General features: G+C 39.1%; 1 protein-coding gene across 6 annotated transcripts in view; it reads left to right on the forward strand.

Annotated features, from left to right (window-relative positions):
- Positions 1–18,200, forward strand: part of dnajc6 (DnaJ (Hsp40) homolog, subfamily C, member 6) — a 143,160-nt gene that overhangs the window by 120,414 nt on the left and 4,546 nt on the right. For all 6 annotated transcript variants that reach the window (XM_072574066.1, XM_072574065.1, XM_072574064.1 and 3 more), the window contains exons 18-19: positions 714–862; positions 9,372–9,548. In XM_072574066.1, the coding sequence (XP_072430167.1) occupies positions 714–862; positions 9,372–9,548 (326 nt within the window). The remainder of the gene's footprint in view (positions 1–713; positions 863–9,371; positions 9,549–18,200) is intronic.

Raw genomic sequence — 18,200 nt, forward strand, 5'->3', positions numbered from 1 at the left:
GGTGTGAGTAAAGTGTCAAAATTGAATAGCAAGTGAAGGGATGACCTGTGAATTAATTTAATTAAGGCAGAGATCATTACAAATAATCAAAATTAAGATGGCGCTACAGACAAGCTATTTGATTTGTGACTTGTTATTCAGTGTTGATACTTTACTCACCGTTTGTACTAATCTGCTAACACACTTGATCACCTGCAAAAACTTGTTATTCAGACACTCTACTCACACGATTTGTACTTATCTGTTGACACTCTTAATTACCTGGAATTATCTTGCCATTATTTCTCCGCCCATATATTCTGCCTGTGCACCTCCCTTCCTTCCTTCCTTCCTTCCTTCCTTCAACTGACTAAGCAGCGCTCCGACAGCTGGATCTAAAATAAATCTCTTAGACCGTAACCTGGTATTGTGTGACTTCTGATTTCACTTTCTATGTCCACAGTGGCATGGTTGATGTTGTGTTCAATAGCCCACCAGCATCTTGCCTTAATCAGAAGAGTCCACCTGAAGGAAGATGTTTGTTCAGATGATTGTCCTCAAGAAATTAACTAATTAAAATTGAATTTAAAGCTCTTGTTTATTGAGTTAATCAAGAATTTGCAGAAAAACCTACCATCCAAATGCTTTGTATCAAAATACTGTCTTACTTTGTTTTCCATCCAGCTCATGCATTACTTTTGTAATTTATAGTGTTGATTCTGCATTTACTTCAGGAACTCGACCAAAAGTTGCAGATAGTAACTTTGAGGACTTACTGTCAAGTCAAGGGTTTGCTTCTCAGAAGGATAAGAAGGGTCCTAAGACAATTTCTGAAATGAGAAAGGAGGAGATGTCCAAAGAAATGGATCCAGAGAAATTAAAGGTAAATAGAAGTGGGAAAAATGTAATATTCCATGTAACTCTTTTCCCTCATGGCTATAACCTTTTAACAAAGAAATCTTTTATGTTGTTATGTTTGCAACCCTTCAAATTCTGTGGCTTTCTTGGCAGATAAACATAGGCTGAATGGCCTATTCCTGTTCCTATCAAGCCTGCTTAGCCACTTAATTAAAATCAAGGCTGATCATTCACTTCAATGCCACTTTGCTACACCATCTCCTTATCCCTTAATGTCATTAGCCTCCATAGGTCTAATAATAGTGGGTGGCACGGTGGCACAGTGGTTAGCACTGCTGCCTCACAGCGCCAGACACCTGGGTTCAATTCCCGCCTCAGGCGACACTCTGTGTGGAGTTTGCACATTCTCCCCGTGTCTGCGTGGGTTTCCTCCGGGTGCTCTGGTTTCCTCCCACAATCCAAAAATGTGTAGGTTAGGCGAATTGACCATGCTAAGTTGTCCATAGTGTTAGGTGAAGGGGTAAATGTAGGAGTATGGGTCTGGGTGGTATACGCTTCGGTGCGTCGGTGTGGACTTGTTGGGCCGAAGGGCTTGTTTCCACACTAAGTAATCTAATCTAATCTAATATTTGTCTTAAACCTGCTTGATGATTGAGCTCCCATAGCCCTCTGGAGGAGAGAATTCGAAAGATTGACCAACCTCTGATAAATTTCTTCTCTCAGTAATAAATAGCCTCCAGTTAATCTGAGATTAATCTGAAGTTCATCAACCAGAGGAAACATTGTATCTATATCCACCTTATTATCCCTGGTGAGAATTTTGTATGTTCCAATGAAATCATCATACATTCTTCAAAACTCTAGAGAATGCAAACCCTTAATCCTTAATCTCTTCTCTTAAAACAATTCTAGAATCACAGTGATTAGTCAGGTGAAATTGCATTGCACTCCTTCTGTGGCCTATATACTTCCTTCAAAGACCAAAATTGCACATAATACTGCAGGTGTGGTCTCACCAAAGCTCTATGCAATTGCAGCAAGATGTCTTTACTCCTGGACTCAAACCATCTTGCAATGAAGCCAACACAGCACTTGCATGGAAAAAGTTAAAAAGCAATAAGAAATATGAGACTGTTTGTTCGTTGTATAAAAGAAGATTGCAAAAGTTTTTAAAATATCTACAAGGTAAGAAAGGCAAAAGTGGACATTGGACTGTTGGAAAATGAGGCTGGAGAAGTAGTAATGGGCAACAAAGAAATGGCGGGAGGAAGTGAATAGGTGCTTTTGTATGTGTTTGCGTCGTGGGTCAGAGGTGAGTGTACAGACCGTCACTAAAGAGGAGGTGCTCGGGAAGCTGAAAGGTCTAAATGTGGATAAATCACCCAGAGCAGATGGACTACACTGCAGGGTTCTGAAGGAAACAGCTGAGGAGATTATAGAGGCATTGGTGGTGATCTTTCAGGAATTCACTGGAGTCAGGAATGGTCCCAGTGGTCTGAAAAATGGCTAATGTAACATCTCTGTTTAAAAGGGAGGGAGGCAGAAGACAGGAAACAATAGGCTGTTAGCCTCACCTTGGTCATTAAGAAGATTGAAGAGTATATTATTACAGATGAGATTGGGGAATATTTGAAAGTGCATAGTGAAATTGGGCTGGGTCAGCACAGCTTTGTGAAAGGGAGGTAATGCTTGACACATCGGTTAGAATTCTTTTGAGGAGGAAATGAGCCCGTTAGGCAAAGGAGAGCCAGTGGACGTGATTTATTTGGATTTCCAGAAGTCCTTTTGAGAAGGTGCTGCACAAGTTGCTGAATAAGGTAAGAGCCCATGGTTTTAGGAGTAAGGTAGTGGCATGGATAGTGAATTGACTGACTGGAGATGGCATAGAGTGGAGATAAAGTGGCCTTTCAGCTGGTAACAAGTAGACTTTCACAGGGTGATACTGGAAAATCACAACAGGTCAGGCAGCATCAGGAAAATCGACGTTCCGGACAAAAGCCCTTCATCAGGCTCATTCCTGATGAAGCGCTTGTGCCCAAACTGTTGATTTTTCCTGCTCCTCAAATGCTGCCTGACCTGTTGTGATTTTCCAGCACCACTCCAATCTTGACTCTGATCTCCAGCATTTGCAGTCCTCGTTTTCACAGGGGTCAATGTTGGGACCACAACTATTTGCATTATAAACTAACAACCTGGACAAAGGAACTGAGGACATTGTTGCCAAGTTTGTGGATGACGCAAAGATAGGTGAAGAGGCAGGTAGTGTTGAGGAAGCAGGGAGGCTGCAGAAGCAGTTGGATAGGCTGAGTGGGCAATGAAGTGGCAGATAGAATACAATGTGGGAAATTGTGAGGTTATGCACTTTGGTAGGAAGAATGGAGGCATGTAGCACTTTATAAATGGGGAAAGCTTTGGAAACTTGAAGCACAAAGGGATTTAGGAGTCCAGTTTTTCTCAAGGTTAACATGCAGGTTCACTTGGAAGTTAGCAAAAGAAATCCAATGTTACATTCTAGCCTTCTTGAAATGAATGCTAAGAGCAAAATGTCCTGCTCAGGCTTCTTAAGGATCTGGTCAGATCACATTTGGAAAGTTATGAACAGTTTTAGGCTCTGTATCTAAGGAGCAATGTGTTTGCATCGGAGAGGATTCAAATGAAGTTGGCTAGAATCATCCAGGGAATGAAGGACTTGTTATAAGTGGAGTGTTTGAGGAGTCTGGATCTGTACTCAATGAAGTTTAGAAGGATGAGGGGGAATGTGATTGAAACTTACAGAATACTGAGAGGCCTGGGTAGAGTGGATGTGGAAAAGATATTTCCACTTGTAGGAGAGACTGGCACCCAAAGGTACAGCCTCGGTGAAGGGACAACACTTCAAAATTGAGATGAGGGGGAATTTCTTCAGCCAACGTTTAGTTGTCCTGTGGAACTCATTGCTGCAGAGGGCTGTGGAGGCCAAGTCATTTGAGTCTATTTAAAACAGAGATTGGTTCTTGAAAAAGGGATCAAAGGTTAAGGGGAGAAAATAGGAGAATAGGATTGGGAAACATTTTAGCTATAATTGATTGGTAGGGGGAAAGGCCTAATTCAGCTTCTGCCTTCATATAACAAACTACTGACATCAAACTAACTGGTTTGTGGTTCTCCATTCTCTACTTATTTTCTAAATAGTGTGGTTCTCCCTTTTGTTTTTAAATAGTGTTATATTTGTTACTTTGTAACCTTTTCCAGAAAGATGGCCATCAATGTATCCATTACGTCTATAGGCGACTCCATCAACACTCTAGGGTGCAGCTCCTCTTGTTCATGTGGATTTATCACCCTTCAATCCATTTACCATTTCAAGAACTACCTCTTTAGTAACATTAATTTCTTTCAGTCCCTTAGTTTCACTAGTCCCTTGGTTGCCTAGTATTTCTGGGAGATCTTCTTGTAGCATGTTACTTGAAGAGTGACACAAAGTAATTATTTCATTTCTTTGCTATTTCCCTGTTCTTCATTATATTTTCTCTAGCCTCCATTTGTAATCAGCCTCTGTTTATCTGAGCTTATCATTTCCTTTATAATACCAAAATAAACTTTTACAGTTTGCCCTTATGTTTTGCAATAGTTTGAATTTATATTTCCGTTTTCCTTCCTGTTGCTGGATTTTCTGATAGCTGCGCAGCTATCCTCTGAATCTTATCCAGTGACCAGACGGAGGTCTTCAGTCTTTCTTGCATGCTGTGGTAAGAGCCCCAGGATTCGAACTATGACAAACTGGAGACCCAGATCAAAAGATTATAGTCAGTTAGCCTTTCGGATTCAGTTGTCAGAAATTTGCATATGCCAATTTAAAGGTGTACAATTATCTAAATCCAACTAATACTATCATTTAGGGTTACAACATGCATACAAATAACCAATCATACAATTAGGTAGGCATACTCATTTTAATATGCAATTGGTATTAACTATTGGGATACTACCAAATTTAATTTTACAACTGGTTACAATTTGTACTTAACATGTCAATTTATGACTGGCACGTGGTCCTGATTATCCTGGTAATTTAATAAGTTCTTTCAATGATGACAAATGAGGAAAAAAACACTTTTTTGTGGAGCTGTGGATATTATTTTTTAATTCCTATCATACAGAAACAATGGCAGGGCAGTTCAACATGTCTACCCATGGTTTATCATTAATCCCATGTTGTTTATAGTCTCTGAGGACTAACATCTCCCTCCTTGGGAGCTGGCCTGAAATCAAAAATTATTAAACTTTTCAATTTAGTGTCCTTGTCTATTTATTCATTGCGAGCAACTTGCAGCTCACAACTGTGTGCCCTTTTAATATAACTTTGCAAGATTCTTTTTCACTTTCTCTTAGTTTCTTGATCATCCTTTGGATTCTAAATCGCTCCTAATTTTTAGTTTACAACTTTTTTGACCTCTGTATAGGCCTTAGAATTTTCTTGGGCCTAATCTTGAACTTCCTTTATTAGCTTCCTTTAATTTACCTTTGGGTGTTTGTGCCTGAGAGAAACCTATATCTATTGTAGGTCATGAGATCCTTCTCTAAATTCTGATACATCTTCCCAATCCACCACAGCCAACTTGCTCTGATACCTTAATTGTCTTCCTTGTTCAGATTTAAAACAGCAGTTTCAGCATATATTGTATTCACAATCAAACTTGATTTGGAATTGTAATAGTCACTATTTACCAGAAGATCCTTTTACAATGTTATTAATTAGCTGTTTCTCATTACGTAGAAAGATATTTAAAATCAACCATTCTCTATTCGGTTCTTCAACACGCTACTTTAGAAACGTATCCGATACGCACTCTGGGAATTCATTTCGCTGTTGATTTTTAGTGCTAATTTGTTTCACTTAGTTTATATGTAAGTTGAAATTCCTCATCTTTACTTTATTGCCCATGTTACTTACTTACATCAATTTCCAGGTTTATGCCAACATTACAATATTGGTTAGTAACAAGGTTTGTTGTGCCATGCTGTTTCTTAACACAACTCAAACTGATTCTGCATCTTAATCCTGTGATTCAAGATAGTCTCCACAAAGATATTGGTCTCTTATCTTATTAAGAGCATAACCCTATCTTTTCTGGTCTAACCACACTGTTGCCAAGCTTCCGACAATACAATGCAGAAATTGGGCTCTAACAGCTGAATCACCATTATTTGATTTAATGGCACAGTATGATAGGATGCCCAGCAAGAAAAACTTCGACTCTGCCAAACCTGGAATTGTGCATTGTCATAGATCTAAGATTGATTTATTTGAGACTGGGACTGGTGTCTTTATGAATTGAATATCTATTCAGCGAGGGCTTTAAATTATTGGGGGTGAGGGAAGTTTTAGAAAAATAATCGGACAAGACAATGTGAATAATTTGCAATAGTGAATAATAACAATATGGTTACTAACTAGTGTGACAGGAAGGCACAGAGTATACAAATATAAGATTGCACCAACAATTAGGATCATAGTGAAAAATGATAAGACCACTTAGTTATCGGTGCACATGCAGCATCTATAATGGTTTAATAGCATAAATGGAAATAAATAACTGATATGACGACCATTGGAGAGACATGGTTGTAAAATGATCAAGGCTGGTAATTGAATATTCAGTGTTACTTAACCTTCTGGATGTATGGAAAAGGAACCTGGATTGTGCTGACAACAAAAGATTAGATCGTTCTTAAGAAATTATCTTGGCCTGGAAGATCAAGATGTAGAATCAATTTGTGTGAAGATAAGAAATAGGAAAGGAAATAAGTCACTAATGGGAGTGGTTTGCAGACTTCCTAGCAATCCTGCATTGTAGGATTGAATAGATATCCAAACATTATTGGGGCTTGTTGAGAGAAACTGCTGTAATTGTGGCAATTTTGATCATCTTAGAATTGGGCAAGTTAAATTGGCAAAAGGAGCCTTGAGGATAAATTTGTGGAATGTAGTTGGACAGTTTTTCACATCGATATGCTCTGGAACCAAATCACCAACAGGTATTTTAGAAGTGGTAATGTGTAATAAGATAGGATTAATTAATGATTTTGTAGTAAAGATTATCTTGGTGAGAATGATCATAATATAATAGAATTCCACATTCAGCTTGAAGTGAGATGGTAGGGTCTGACATTTACTTTTCAGCTTAAATAAAAGCAATTACAAAGTTGAAAAGACTGACATGTCTGTATTAGAATGCAAAAATTAGCCAAAAAGTAAAATAGTCAAAAGGCATCCTTTTTGAGCAATCAACTTTGACAATGGCCAGATGAGCAAGTTTGTGATTTGAGTTGAGTCTTAATGCTTTTTTTTAAAAGCAAACTTGATTTCCTTATCTTTATTGCTTAACTAAATAGCATCTTCTAGAACACTAATTATTCACTATTTTTAATTTGAGCCCTGCATTTGAATCCATTAAGATGGGAAGAATGTTAAGGAATGAGCAGCGCAAAATAAAGCGACTGAATCTCAGCTGTTTAGGACAAATCTAGCGAACTTTAATAATTTTTGATTTCAAGCCAAGACTAAACAAAGAAATATCTTGTCAAGGGAATGTATTAAGATTCAGTCAAAAGGTCAGCTGATATATAGCACTTTTCTGAAAATCTTCTGAAATATTTCAGAAACAGGAAAATAGCTTACTATATTCAGGATTTATGAAGAAATATGGTGTTTCTTTTACTTTAATGCCAATTCAGACTAGTGCACTTCTAGATGAAAAATAGTAGGTGAACAACGCTTCAAATGAAAAGATAAATTTCCCACTAAGTAACAAATGTAATAAAATGCATCTTAGAAAAAACACCAGCATTTCCCTTTAGCATAGTATGCTAAAGGGAACTGCAGTCATTTCTACAATATGTTACTGTTCTTTATTCGGGCAGTATGAGTCAGAAATCCTATCCAACACTAGTTTTCTCCCTGGTTTCATGGGCATGATTATCCTCTGCAGGCAGAGTTAGTCATAGTCATACACAGAAACAAACCCTTCAGTCCAAATTGTCCATGCCAACTAGATATCCTAACCTAATCTAGTCCCATTTGCCAGAACCTTCCTATTCATGCACACATTCAGATGTCTTTTTAAATACTCGAATTGTACCAACCTTCACCACTTCATCTGGCAGCTTTTCCCAAATATGTACCACGCTCTGCGTCTTTTTAAAAAAAAAGTTGCTCCATAAGTCCCTTCTTAAATCTTTCCCCTCTCATCCTCTACTTCTGGACTCTTTCCCCCCCCCCCCCCGTCTATTTACCCAATCTATGCTCCTCATTATTTGATAAAGTTCTTCTAACTTTTTCCCCTCCCTTCGTAATAACAGTTCTGATGGCTTATCTTTCCAGTGTTCCTACCCCAACTGACCAACCAATAACACCACTGTTGATGGTTTGTCCCTTCTTGTAAAACATCTGAGCTACTGACATAGCTTTCCGTGTTTTACAGCTTTTTACCTAGATGGTGCATTATTTCTATGTACTTGTTCCCTTTTCTGCTGAACACACAAAAATTGACTTCTTCCTCAGATTTGCTGCTTCTTAGAGGAATTCTGTGTTTTTCTGTTTCTATCATCTTGTTGTTTGTCTAGATTTGAATTCTGATCACCTTCCTTCTTCAACTGCTTTTTGTGTTTGGCACACTGCTTCAATGGTTTCTTAACTTCCTTCTTGATGCTACCAAGTCAAAGTTTGCCAGGCCAGATGGATTAGTAATTTCTATTGTCCAAAACAAGTACAGTTGATCACTTTTAAGATTTGATGCAAACTCCTAGAGGTCCTTTGCACACATTGTGAAAAGTCTGTGGAATTTCAATTGTTCTTGAAAGAAATTAGAAATTTTTGTTGCAGTACCACATCTGGGTTCACAGTTGGTGCTCTAGTAAAACATAGTTGTGGAATCTCAGACATTTTCTAGCATGGCCAGTGCTGAAAACTGCTTATTAACTGACACTACACTTAAAGAAACATTGGAAAGATATCCGATTTGTTAAGTGGAAAACTTAATTTAATACATATCTAAAACGGACACTATTGGATGAAAATAAAAGTCACTTTATTCTTCTTCTGACTTATGTAACCTCTAAACAAGGCATATGAGATATTGATACTCTGCAATAAGAAAGATAATTATTCTCATCCCCAATATAAATATGCGTGCCCTTATGTATAAAAATTCACAATTGGTTTATTTTTGTGACTTGATTGTGGGTCAAATTTCAAATTTATTTGAAACCGGTGAATAATTCATAACTGAATTTCATGCAATATCTTATGCTCAAAATTAAAAATCATATTCTAATAGATCAGGTAATGGTTGTGAGGGGAAAAGAAAACAAAGATAGCATTTAAAGTTTATCAATATGAAAGATGAACTCAGCTTTTCTCTCTTTATAAGCCTTCTGACCTGAATATTTCCAACATTTTCTTGATTTCAAACCTCCACTATCTAAATTTAGCTTTCATTATTGACTTTTCTCTATATTGGTTAAGCTAATACTAAGTACTTTGATCATTTCAGTTATTGGATTGGATTGAAGGGAAAGAAAGAAATATACGGGCGTTACTGTCAACAATGCATACTGTTTTGTGGGAAGGGGAGACCAAATGGAAGCCTGTTGGCATGGCAGATCTCGTAACTCCTGAGCAGGTGAAAAAAGTCTATCGGAAAGCCGTACTTGTTGTTCATCCTGATAAAGTAAGTGTTTTTTTTAATTTTAAGTGTGCTTGTATTTGTGATCACTCCCTAGTGTATTTGAAACATTATCATTTAGGGATTGAGTTGACTGGATTTGATATTTATTTTTCATCCAAAGTGGATGGATCATGAATGTTGAAATGCAGTATCTTGTGTTGGACAATTTGTCCCCATCCAATTATTGCCTCATCTGAAATGTTGTGGCCTATTTCAAAGAAATACATATATAATTCTTCCAAACTAAATTAATAGTCATAAATCAACTGGTGCAAGAAATTGAATATCGGGTGTGATGTAAAAAAGCAGAGGTTTTACTTCATGTTTGAAAGGCAATGGTGACAACAGCACATTTATTTGCCATTCTTAGTTACCCTGAGTATGTGTGGAGATGAGAGGATTGCCTTATTGAATCACTATTATCCAAGCTCATGTTGTGATAAGTAACAAATTCCATGATGATGATAAAGTGGCTTTGAAGGAAGGCAGGATATTTCAAGGTCAGGATAACAAGTTTGAGGAGTATTTATAAGTAAAAATGGTTCCACAGCTTTGCACTTCAGAGAGCACACTGAAGCAAAGGTGTAACCTGATGATGGTTCTTCATTCCAGTTGTCTAATAATTAGCCAAATGAACTGTTCTATTCTAGAGTGTTGAGCCTGTTGTGTGTTGTGGCTGCTCTTTTGCAAGTATGAGAGGAAATATCATCTCATCATTTACTCCTGAAAGGATCCTACATGTTTCAAGGAAATAACCTAATTCTTCTAAACACTAGCAAGTAAAGTCCTAACTTCTTTAGCCTTTGCTCATAAGACAATCCATCCATACTGGGGATCATCCTAGTGAGCCTTCCATGAACTTCCCCCAACAACATAAAGTATTTTCATAAATGAGGTTTATAACTTGTCACGATTTGTTGGCCTTGTGTCGTCCCAGTGTTATACATTCACACAATGTAGTTTTTTCAGATGAGGGTGTCACTAAAGGCTTGAGGGACACTACAAGCAACAGAGTGTGTGCATATGTACTTATCCATGAGAACTAATGCTGAATGCCTAAATGGTAAAGTTTTAGGTTTGCCTTGTCCTAAAGAAAAAGTTGACACAAAAGAATTGATCATTTGTGAAGCATTAAAAGTTGCTACCATGGAGTGGAATGAGGCTAATGAATATTTGGTGCACTAGTTTGGAGATTTCAAACAATGTTCTGTTGGAGCTGTAGTCTTCTAACTTGGGCCTAGGAGGTTTCAAGGGTGACTAGTCAGTTATTTGTATAAATCTGTTGATTGTCTGATCAAAAATCACAATAATAAGGCATTACCTCATGCATTTGACCTCATCAATGTCTGTATGAAGAAAATTGAAAGAATGGCAATGGAAATTAATCATTTTTCTACTTTTTTTACAAAATAAATTCAATTGATAATTTGAAGCAGCTGAACAGATTGATCATTAGGAACAAATGAAGGACTTAGTTGCATGAATTGCCTTAATTCCCACTGGTTATAAACTGAAAACTATGGTTATTTTTCTGTCAAACTTATTCTACAGAGTGAACAGTAAATTCCATAAACTTAGACCCATCATGTGAGTGTGTAAGTATAAATTAGGCTTGGGACACTATGTATTGGCCTGAACAGAGAGGCATAACTATATTATTTGGAGAACTGAAATAAATTATTTGTGATTCTGATATCATCAGGAGATGTCAGCAGGGGATCTGACATCTTAAATATTGAATGCTAAGATGGCACTGAGTTAGCTGGGAGTGATTTAAAATGATGACATCGTCAATGTCCCGCACTAAAGGGGTAAGGTCTACCATGATTTTGCAAGAGGGGCGAGGTAAGAAGGAGAGCTGAAGCGAGGGCTGCCGGGAAGGGTGAGTTTTCCCACATTAAAAGGGACTTACCTTGGGATTCGAGCCTCCATTTGCCAAGAGGCGCAAGGGAAGAGATATATTTGTGTGGTTGCATTACCCGAAACACTACTCTGGTAGTGTCTCCCACCCATCATTCTCCTCTAACCAAAAATAAAGGACCTGTGCGCCAGATTGGTAAGGTAACTAGTTTTTTTTTAGTTCCTTATTTTTTCAACAGTCTCTTTGGGAATTTAGAATAGTGGGAATGGAGGTTAGGGCAGTTGAATGTTCCTCCTGCAGAATGTGGGAGGTAAGGGTCACCACTAGTGTCCCTGCTGACTACATCTGTGGGAAGTGCACCCCACTCCAGCTCCTCAAAAACTAATCCAGCAGGAGGATGGGAACCAAAATTGTAGTTAGAGTATTAAAAAGGTTGCGGGTAGGGAGGTCCAAAATCAAGTTTCAGGGACACAAGATGGCACCGGCAAGCAAGAAGTTGATTTGAAGTGTGTCTACTTCAACGCCAGGAGCATCTGGAATAAGGTGGGTGAACTTGCAGCATGGGTTGGTACCTGGGACTTCGATGTTGTGACAATTTCGGAGACATGGTTAGAGCGGGGACAGGAATGGTTGTTGCAGGTTCCAGGATTTGGATGTTTCAGTAAGAACAGAGAAGATGGTAAAAGAGGGGGAGGGGTTGCATTGTTGGTCAAGGACAGTATTACAGTTGCGGAAAGGATGTTTGGGGACTCATCAACTGAGGTAGTATGGGCTGAAGTTAGAAACAGGAAAGGAGAGGTCACTGTGTTGGGAGTTTTCTGTAGGCCTCTGAATAGTTCCAGAGATGTAGAGGAAAGGATAGTAAAGATGATTCTCGATAGGAGTGAGAGAGACCAAGTAGTTGTCATGGGGGACTTCAACTTTCCAAATATTGACTGGGAACAATACGAGTACTATAGATGGGTCAGCTTTTGTCCAGTGCGCGCAGGAGGGTTTCCTGACAGTATGTATACAGGCCAACAAGGGGCGAAGCCACATTAGATTTGGTACTGGGTAATGAGACTGGCCAGGTGTTAGACTTGGAAGTAGGTGAGCACTTTGATAGCGATCACAATTCTGTTATGTTTACTTTAGTGATCGAAAGGGATAGGTGTATACCACTGGGCAAGAGTTACAACTGGGGGAAAGGCAATTACGATGCGATTAGGCAAGATTTAGGAAGCATGGGATGGAGAAGGGAACTGCAGGGGATAGGCACATTAGAAATGTGGAGCTTATTCAAAGAAAAGCTACTGTGTGTCCTTTACCTGTCAGGCAGGGAGGAAGCTGTAGAGTGCGGGAGCCGTGGTTTATGAAGGAAGTGGAATCTCTGGTCAAGAAGAAGAAGATGGCTTATGTTAAGATGAGATGTGAAGGCTCAGTTAGTGCGCTTGAGGGTTACAAGGTAGCCAGGAAAGACCTAAAGAGAGAGCTCAGAAGAGCAAGGAGGAGACATGAGAAGATGGTGGATAGGATCAGGGTAAACCCTAAGGCTTTTCTATAGGTATTTAAGGAATACAAGAACGACAAGACTAATTAGGGCCAATCAAGGATAGTAGTGGGAAGTTGTGTGTGGAGTCAGGAGATAGGGGAAGCACTAAATGAATATTTTTCAAGTGTTCACTCTAGAAAACAATGTTGTCGAGGAGATTACTGATTGAGGTTCACAAGGAGGAGGTATTAGAATCCTGCAGAGTGTGAGAATAGATAAGTCCCCTGGGCCGGATGGGAATTTTCCCAGGATCCTCTGGGAAGCCAGGGAGGAGATTGCTGAGCCTTTGGCATTGACCTTTAAATCGGTCATTGTCTACAGGAATAGTGCCAGAAGACTGGAGAATAGCAAATGTGGTTCCCCTGTTCAAGAAGGGGAATAGAGACAATCCAGGTAATTATAGACTAGTGAGCCTTACTTCAGTTGTTGGTAAAGTGTTGGAAAAGGTTATAAGAGAGAGGATTTGTAATCATCTCAAAGAATAATTTTATTAGGGATAGTCAGCACGGTTTTGTGAAGGGTAGGCCGTGCCTCACAAACCTTATTGAGCTCTTTGAGAAGGTGACCAAACAGGTAGATGAGAGTAAAACGGTTGATGTGGTGTATATGGATTTCAGCAAGGCGCTCGATAAAGTACCCCACAGTAGGCTATTGTACAAAATGCGGAGGAATGGGATTGTGGGAGATATAGCAATTTGGATCAGTAATTGGCTTGCTGAAAGAAGACAGAGGGTGGTGGTTTATGGGAAATGTTCATCCTGGAGTTCAGTTACCAGTGATGTTCCGCAAGGGTCGGTGTTGGGTCCACTGCTGTTCGTCATTTTTATAAAAGACCTGGATGAGGGCGTAGAAGGGTGGGTTAGTAAATTTGCAGACGACACTAAGGTCGGTGGCGTTGTGGATAGTGACAAAGGATGTTGTAGGTTACAGAGAGACATAGATAAGCTGCAGAGCTGGACTCGGAGGTGACAAATGGAGTTTAATGCGGACAAGTGTGTGGTGATTCATTTTGGTCGGAGTAACCGGAATGCAAAGTATTGGGCTAATGGTAAGATTCTTGGTAGTGTAGATGAGCAGAGAGATCTGGGTGTCCAGGTACACTGATCCTTGAAAGTTGCCACCCAGGTTGACAGAGTTGTTAAGAATGCATACAGTATTTTAGCTTTTATTAATAGAGGGATCGAGTTCCGGAACCGTGAGGTTATGCTACAGCTGTACAAAACTCTGGTGCAGCCGCATTTGGAGTATTGTGTACAGTTCTGGTTACCGCATTATAAGAAGGATGTGGAAGCTTTGGAAAGGGTGCATTTACTATGATGTTGCCTGGTATGGAGGGAAGGCCTTATGAGGAAAGGCTGAGGGATTTGAGGCTGTTTTCATTAGAGAGAAGAAGGTTGAGAGGTGACTTAATAGAGACATATAAGATATTCAGAGGGTTAGATAGGGTGGACAGGGAAGAGCCTTTTTCCAAGTATCGTGGTGGCAAGCATGAGGGGGCATAGCTTTAAATTGATGGGTGATAGATATAGGACAGATGTTAGAGGTAGTTTCTTTAGTTGGAGTAGTAAGGGTATGGAATGCTTTGCCTGCAACGGTAGTAGATTCGCCAACTTTAAGTACTTTTAAGTCATCATTGGTACAAGCAAATGGACGTACAAGGAATAGTGTAGGTTAGATGGGCTTCAGATTGTTGCGCCAACCTGTCATACCATCAAGGGCTGAAGGGCCTGTACTGCGCTGTAATGTTGTATGATTGCCAGTCCTAATTGTTGTAAAGTGACCTTACCTGGAGAGTTCACAGAAAGGGCTTTCAGGTGAGAATAATGCTTCTGCCCTTGCACAGTGATACCACAAGGATGCCAATTCCTGTATGCCTATACCATTGCAAATATTAACATAGGAGAAAAGGGGAAAAATTTGGGAAAATTTTCCCAAGGCAACGTTGCTGAATATCTGTTTGAAAGTGAATTATTTCCACTCTTTCATAACAGCATTTATCAAAAGGAAACTCTAAGTTTATACTTTGTAACTATTTTCCACAGAACATTTCTCATTACTTCAGATGGTATTTGTCAGCATAATGTAATGTGATACCATAACTCTGATCAAACAATACGTGTAGCACAAAAGCTACTCTTCCAATGGTTTTTTTTGTAATATCCTCTCTTTGATATCAGCCCTTGTATGCTGTGCTACTAAATCCAGCAGGAAAACAAACAATTAGGGACTTGGTGTTTTTGTATTCCTTTTGTTTTCAGCCTCTGGTCCATGACCTTTTGAGATCAAATATAGTGAGTTATCCTCCTCCTTCCTGCTCTGATCATAACCACTAGAGATGTCTGCCACATGATCAATATAGTTTGTGCAGCCTCCTTTCAATTTGTAAAGACTCAAGGTAAAACTGAACAATCAAGCTTTTGTTTAAGCAGCTTGAAAATTAGTTTATTACAAGATATAACTCTTGATTCCTTGGGGATAAGGAGTGAACGTTTCGAGCAAAACGTTACAAATTCAACAATTTAAAGTACAAATAGAATACTTATACAACTGTAATAAGTCTCCTTGGTATAATGTTAGACTTGTTTTGAGTTTCTTGTCACCTGAAGCAAAGGGGTGAACTCTTGAGGTCAGGTCTAGTAGCTGCAATGATTTCTTGTGTTTTCTTGTGCAGACACACTGTTCAGAACGGTAAATTCTGGGAAAGAGAAAAGATTCCTGGCTTCTACCTTTTGCAGATATGGCACTTTTAACTTGAGGGCAGAGCTCTAGATGTTTTAAGACATTCGTCTATTATTTGCTATCTCTCTTCACCTGGAGAAGTGCTTTCTTCCCAGATGCATTCTCTTTTTTTCCTACTTGATCAAAACTCCCTCTGAGGGTGGTTCTCAAAGTCACCACCCTGGAGTTCTGCATACTAACTGTTCTTGGCCAAATTTCTTTGTATATTTTAAAAGCTCTAAATGGTGGTTTGTTAAGTCTGAGAAATCTGGGTGGCATTGTGATGCAGTGGTTAGCACTACTGTCTCACAGTGCCAGGGACCTGGGTTTGATTCCAGTGTCTGGCAACTGTCTGTGTGGAGTTTGCACATTCGCCCCGTGTCTGCGTGGGTTTCCTCTGGGTACTCCGGTTTCCTCCAGTCCAAGGATATGCAGGTTAGGTGAATTGGCCATGCTAAATTGCCCACTGTATTCAGGGGTGTATAGGTTCGGTGCATTAGTCAAAGGAAATGTAGAGTAATAGGGGAAGGGACTAGGCCTGGGTGGGTTACTCTTTGGAGGGTCAGTGTGGACTTGTTGGGCCAAATGGCCTGTTTCCATACTGAAGGGATTTTATTCTGTTCAAAAGTTCTATAAAGCAAATAATTTGATTGATTTGTTTCATGACTCCTTTTTTAAAATTCTTCTGCCAGTCTGCTGTTTTTTCTGAAGTTTAAATTTTCACATCTCCACTGTCTGTTTGGAAACACTCAACATTTCATAGTTCTTATGGGCATGTCTCTCAAATGATCCACGTAGAGCTTATACATGCATAATTATGTGACTTGTAGCAGCTATGCTTTTAGCCAGGTGTGTTTGCTTAGAGTTTGCTTAGTGTTTGCACAAATAAACCTAATCTACAATGTCCTAACTATATTGTGTTCATGATCAGCTAAGAGAACAGATCATGTTTCAAACCTATGATCTTTCTGGTGAATATGGCACACCACTGCAGACCAATTACAACTTTATCCTTGCCATAGCTCATAGTCCTTTTTAAGCTTCAACTAAAATATAGTTCTGAATACTTGAAAAAATGACCTAGTTGCACTATCTGGTAGGTGTTGAGCACTGCAGCTCCTTAGTGAATAAAGAGCAGCCTACCCTTTCCTCTTTTCCCATCTGTCACTCTAATTGCGAGCATAAGTTTTTACTGTAGCTGTTGCAGGATCTACAGCAATTTGAAACAATTGTTCTTCTCTTGTAAGTGTTTAATTTTCAGGGAACACTTTTTCTTACCAAAAAAAAAGCATTTCTGAGCTCTTCTACACCTCCATGCCCTGATGTATGCTGCCATAAATTATGACTGTATGTGCAGTGATTGTAATAAGGTTGGCCAAGTGGGTCTCATTGAATGAGTTCCCTGATGAGCCGAAATTAATTACCCCAGTCAGGGAACCCTGGCTGACTGGTGTAAACAGGAATCACAGGAATTCCCCTCCCTGTATGGACTCACTGTGAGCTAGCTGGTCAGAGTCCATGTACTGTGCTCCTATAAATAAAGAATGGCTCGATGATGGGATACTGGCCTCTGTGTGCATTTATTTCATTGTGTAACCACATAACACAATAGCACTGTCAGGTGAAAAGGAGCAGATCTTCTCATCAGCTGTTGCAATTACTTGTCTCTTCAGATAAATGGTGCCAAGAGGGCTTTGATTATCTTCTACTTTAATTCAAAAAAGGAACTAATTTGTTTCAAGTCTTCGAAGTTATTTATCTTTTGGTCAAAGCAGTTATTGGCTGTTGTATTGTACAAAGCTGTGTCAGGGCAGATGGGGCATAACTGCCCTTTAAAGAACTTGGCTGATTCCACTTTACAACACCCCTTATGCTCAGAGTTTGAGGTAGGGCTGGGGTCCAGGCTTCTGTGGAAAATGAGGCTCTACTGCACTAGTCTTCCATGAATGGACTGTTTATCTCCCCACAGAATTTCAAGCCTTCAATGTTTTAGAATGATATTTGGTGCATTGAAGAGGCTCAGGAAAGAATAACCATGGCATGCTTGTCATGTTTGTGGTAATGCTCAAAATCAATCCCTCATCAGGGATTGATTAACTCCAAGGATTAGTTTATTTCAAACGAAATAAAATGCATTACAAGTTGTGAAGCAGACATTACAGCAGACAATTTGATGTTATTGCTGGACAAGTCAGATCACTGGCTGAAATGAGGCTTGACAGATCATTTTTTTAAAAAACATGGTCTTTCACTGACACGTACACAATGCTGCAGCTTTGGTTTTAACAATAAAATAATGTTTATTACATAAAGTGTGAGAACATAAAAGACTAGCTATTATATGTAATATAATGTGAAGTGTTTCAAAACATTATAATGCAATCTATCCCAACACCGTCACTTTTTATAGTACTCAAACATCAGAGGCAGCTTACTTCTGAATAACATCCATTAGTTTAAATTAACTGTTTCTTTTCATTTATAGTCTTGTCAGTTTGGTAGCTGCTTCCTTGATTAATCTCATAACCGAGTTGAGACTATCTCA

Source organism: Chiloscyllium punctatum, chromosome 7 (assembly GCF_047496795.1).
Source record: "Chiloscyllium punctatum isolate Juve2018m chromosome 7, sChiPun1.3, whole genome shotgun sequence".
In the NCBI taxonomy this organism is placed as follows: Eukaryota; Metazoa; Chordata; class Chondrichthyes; order Orectolobiformes; family Hemiscylliidae; genus Chiloscyllium; species Chiloscyllium punctatum.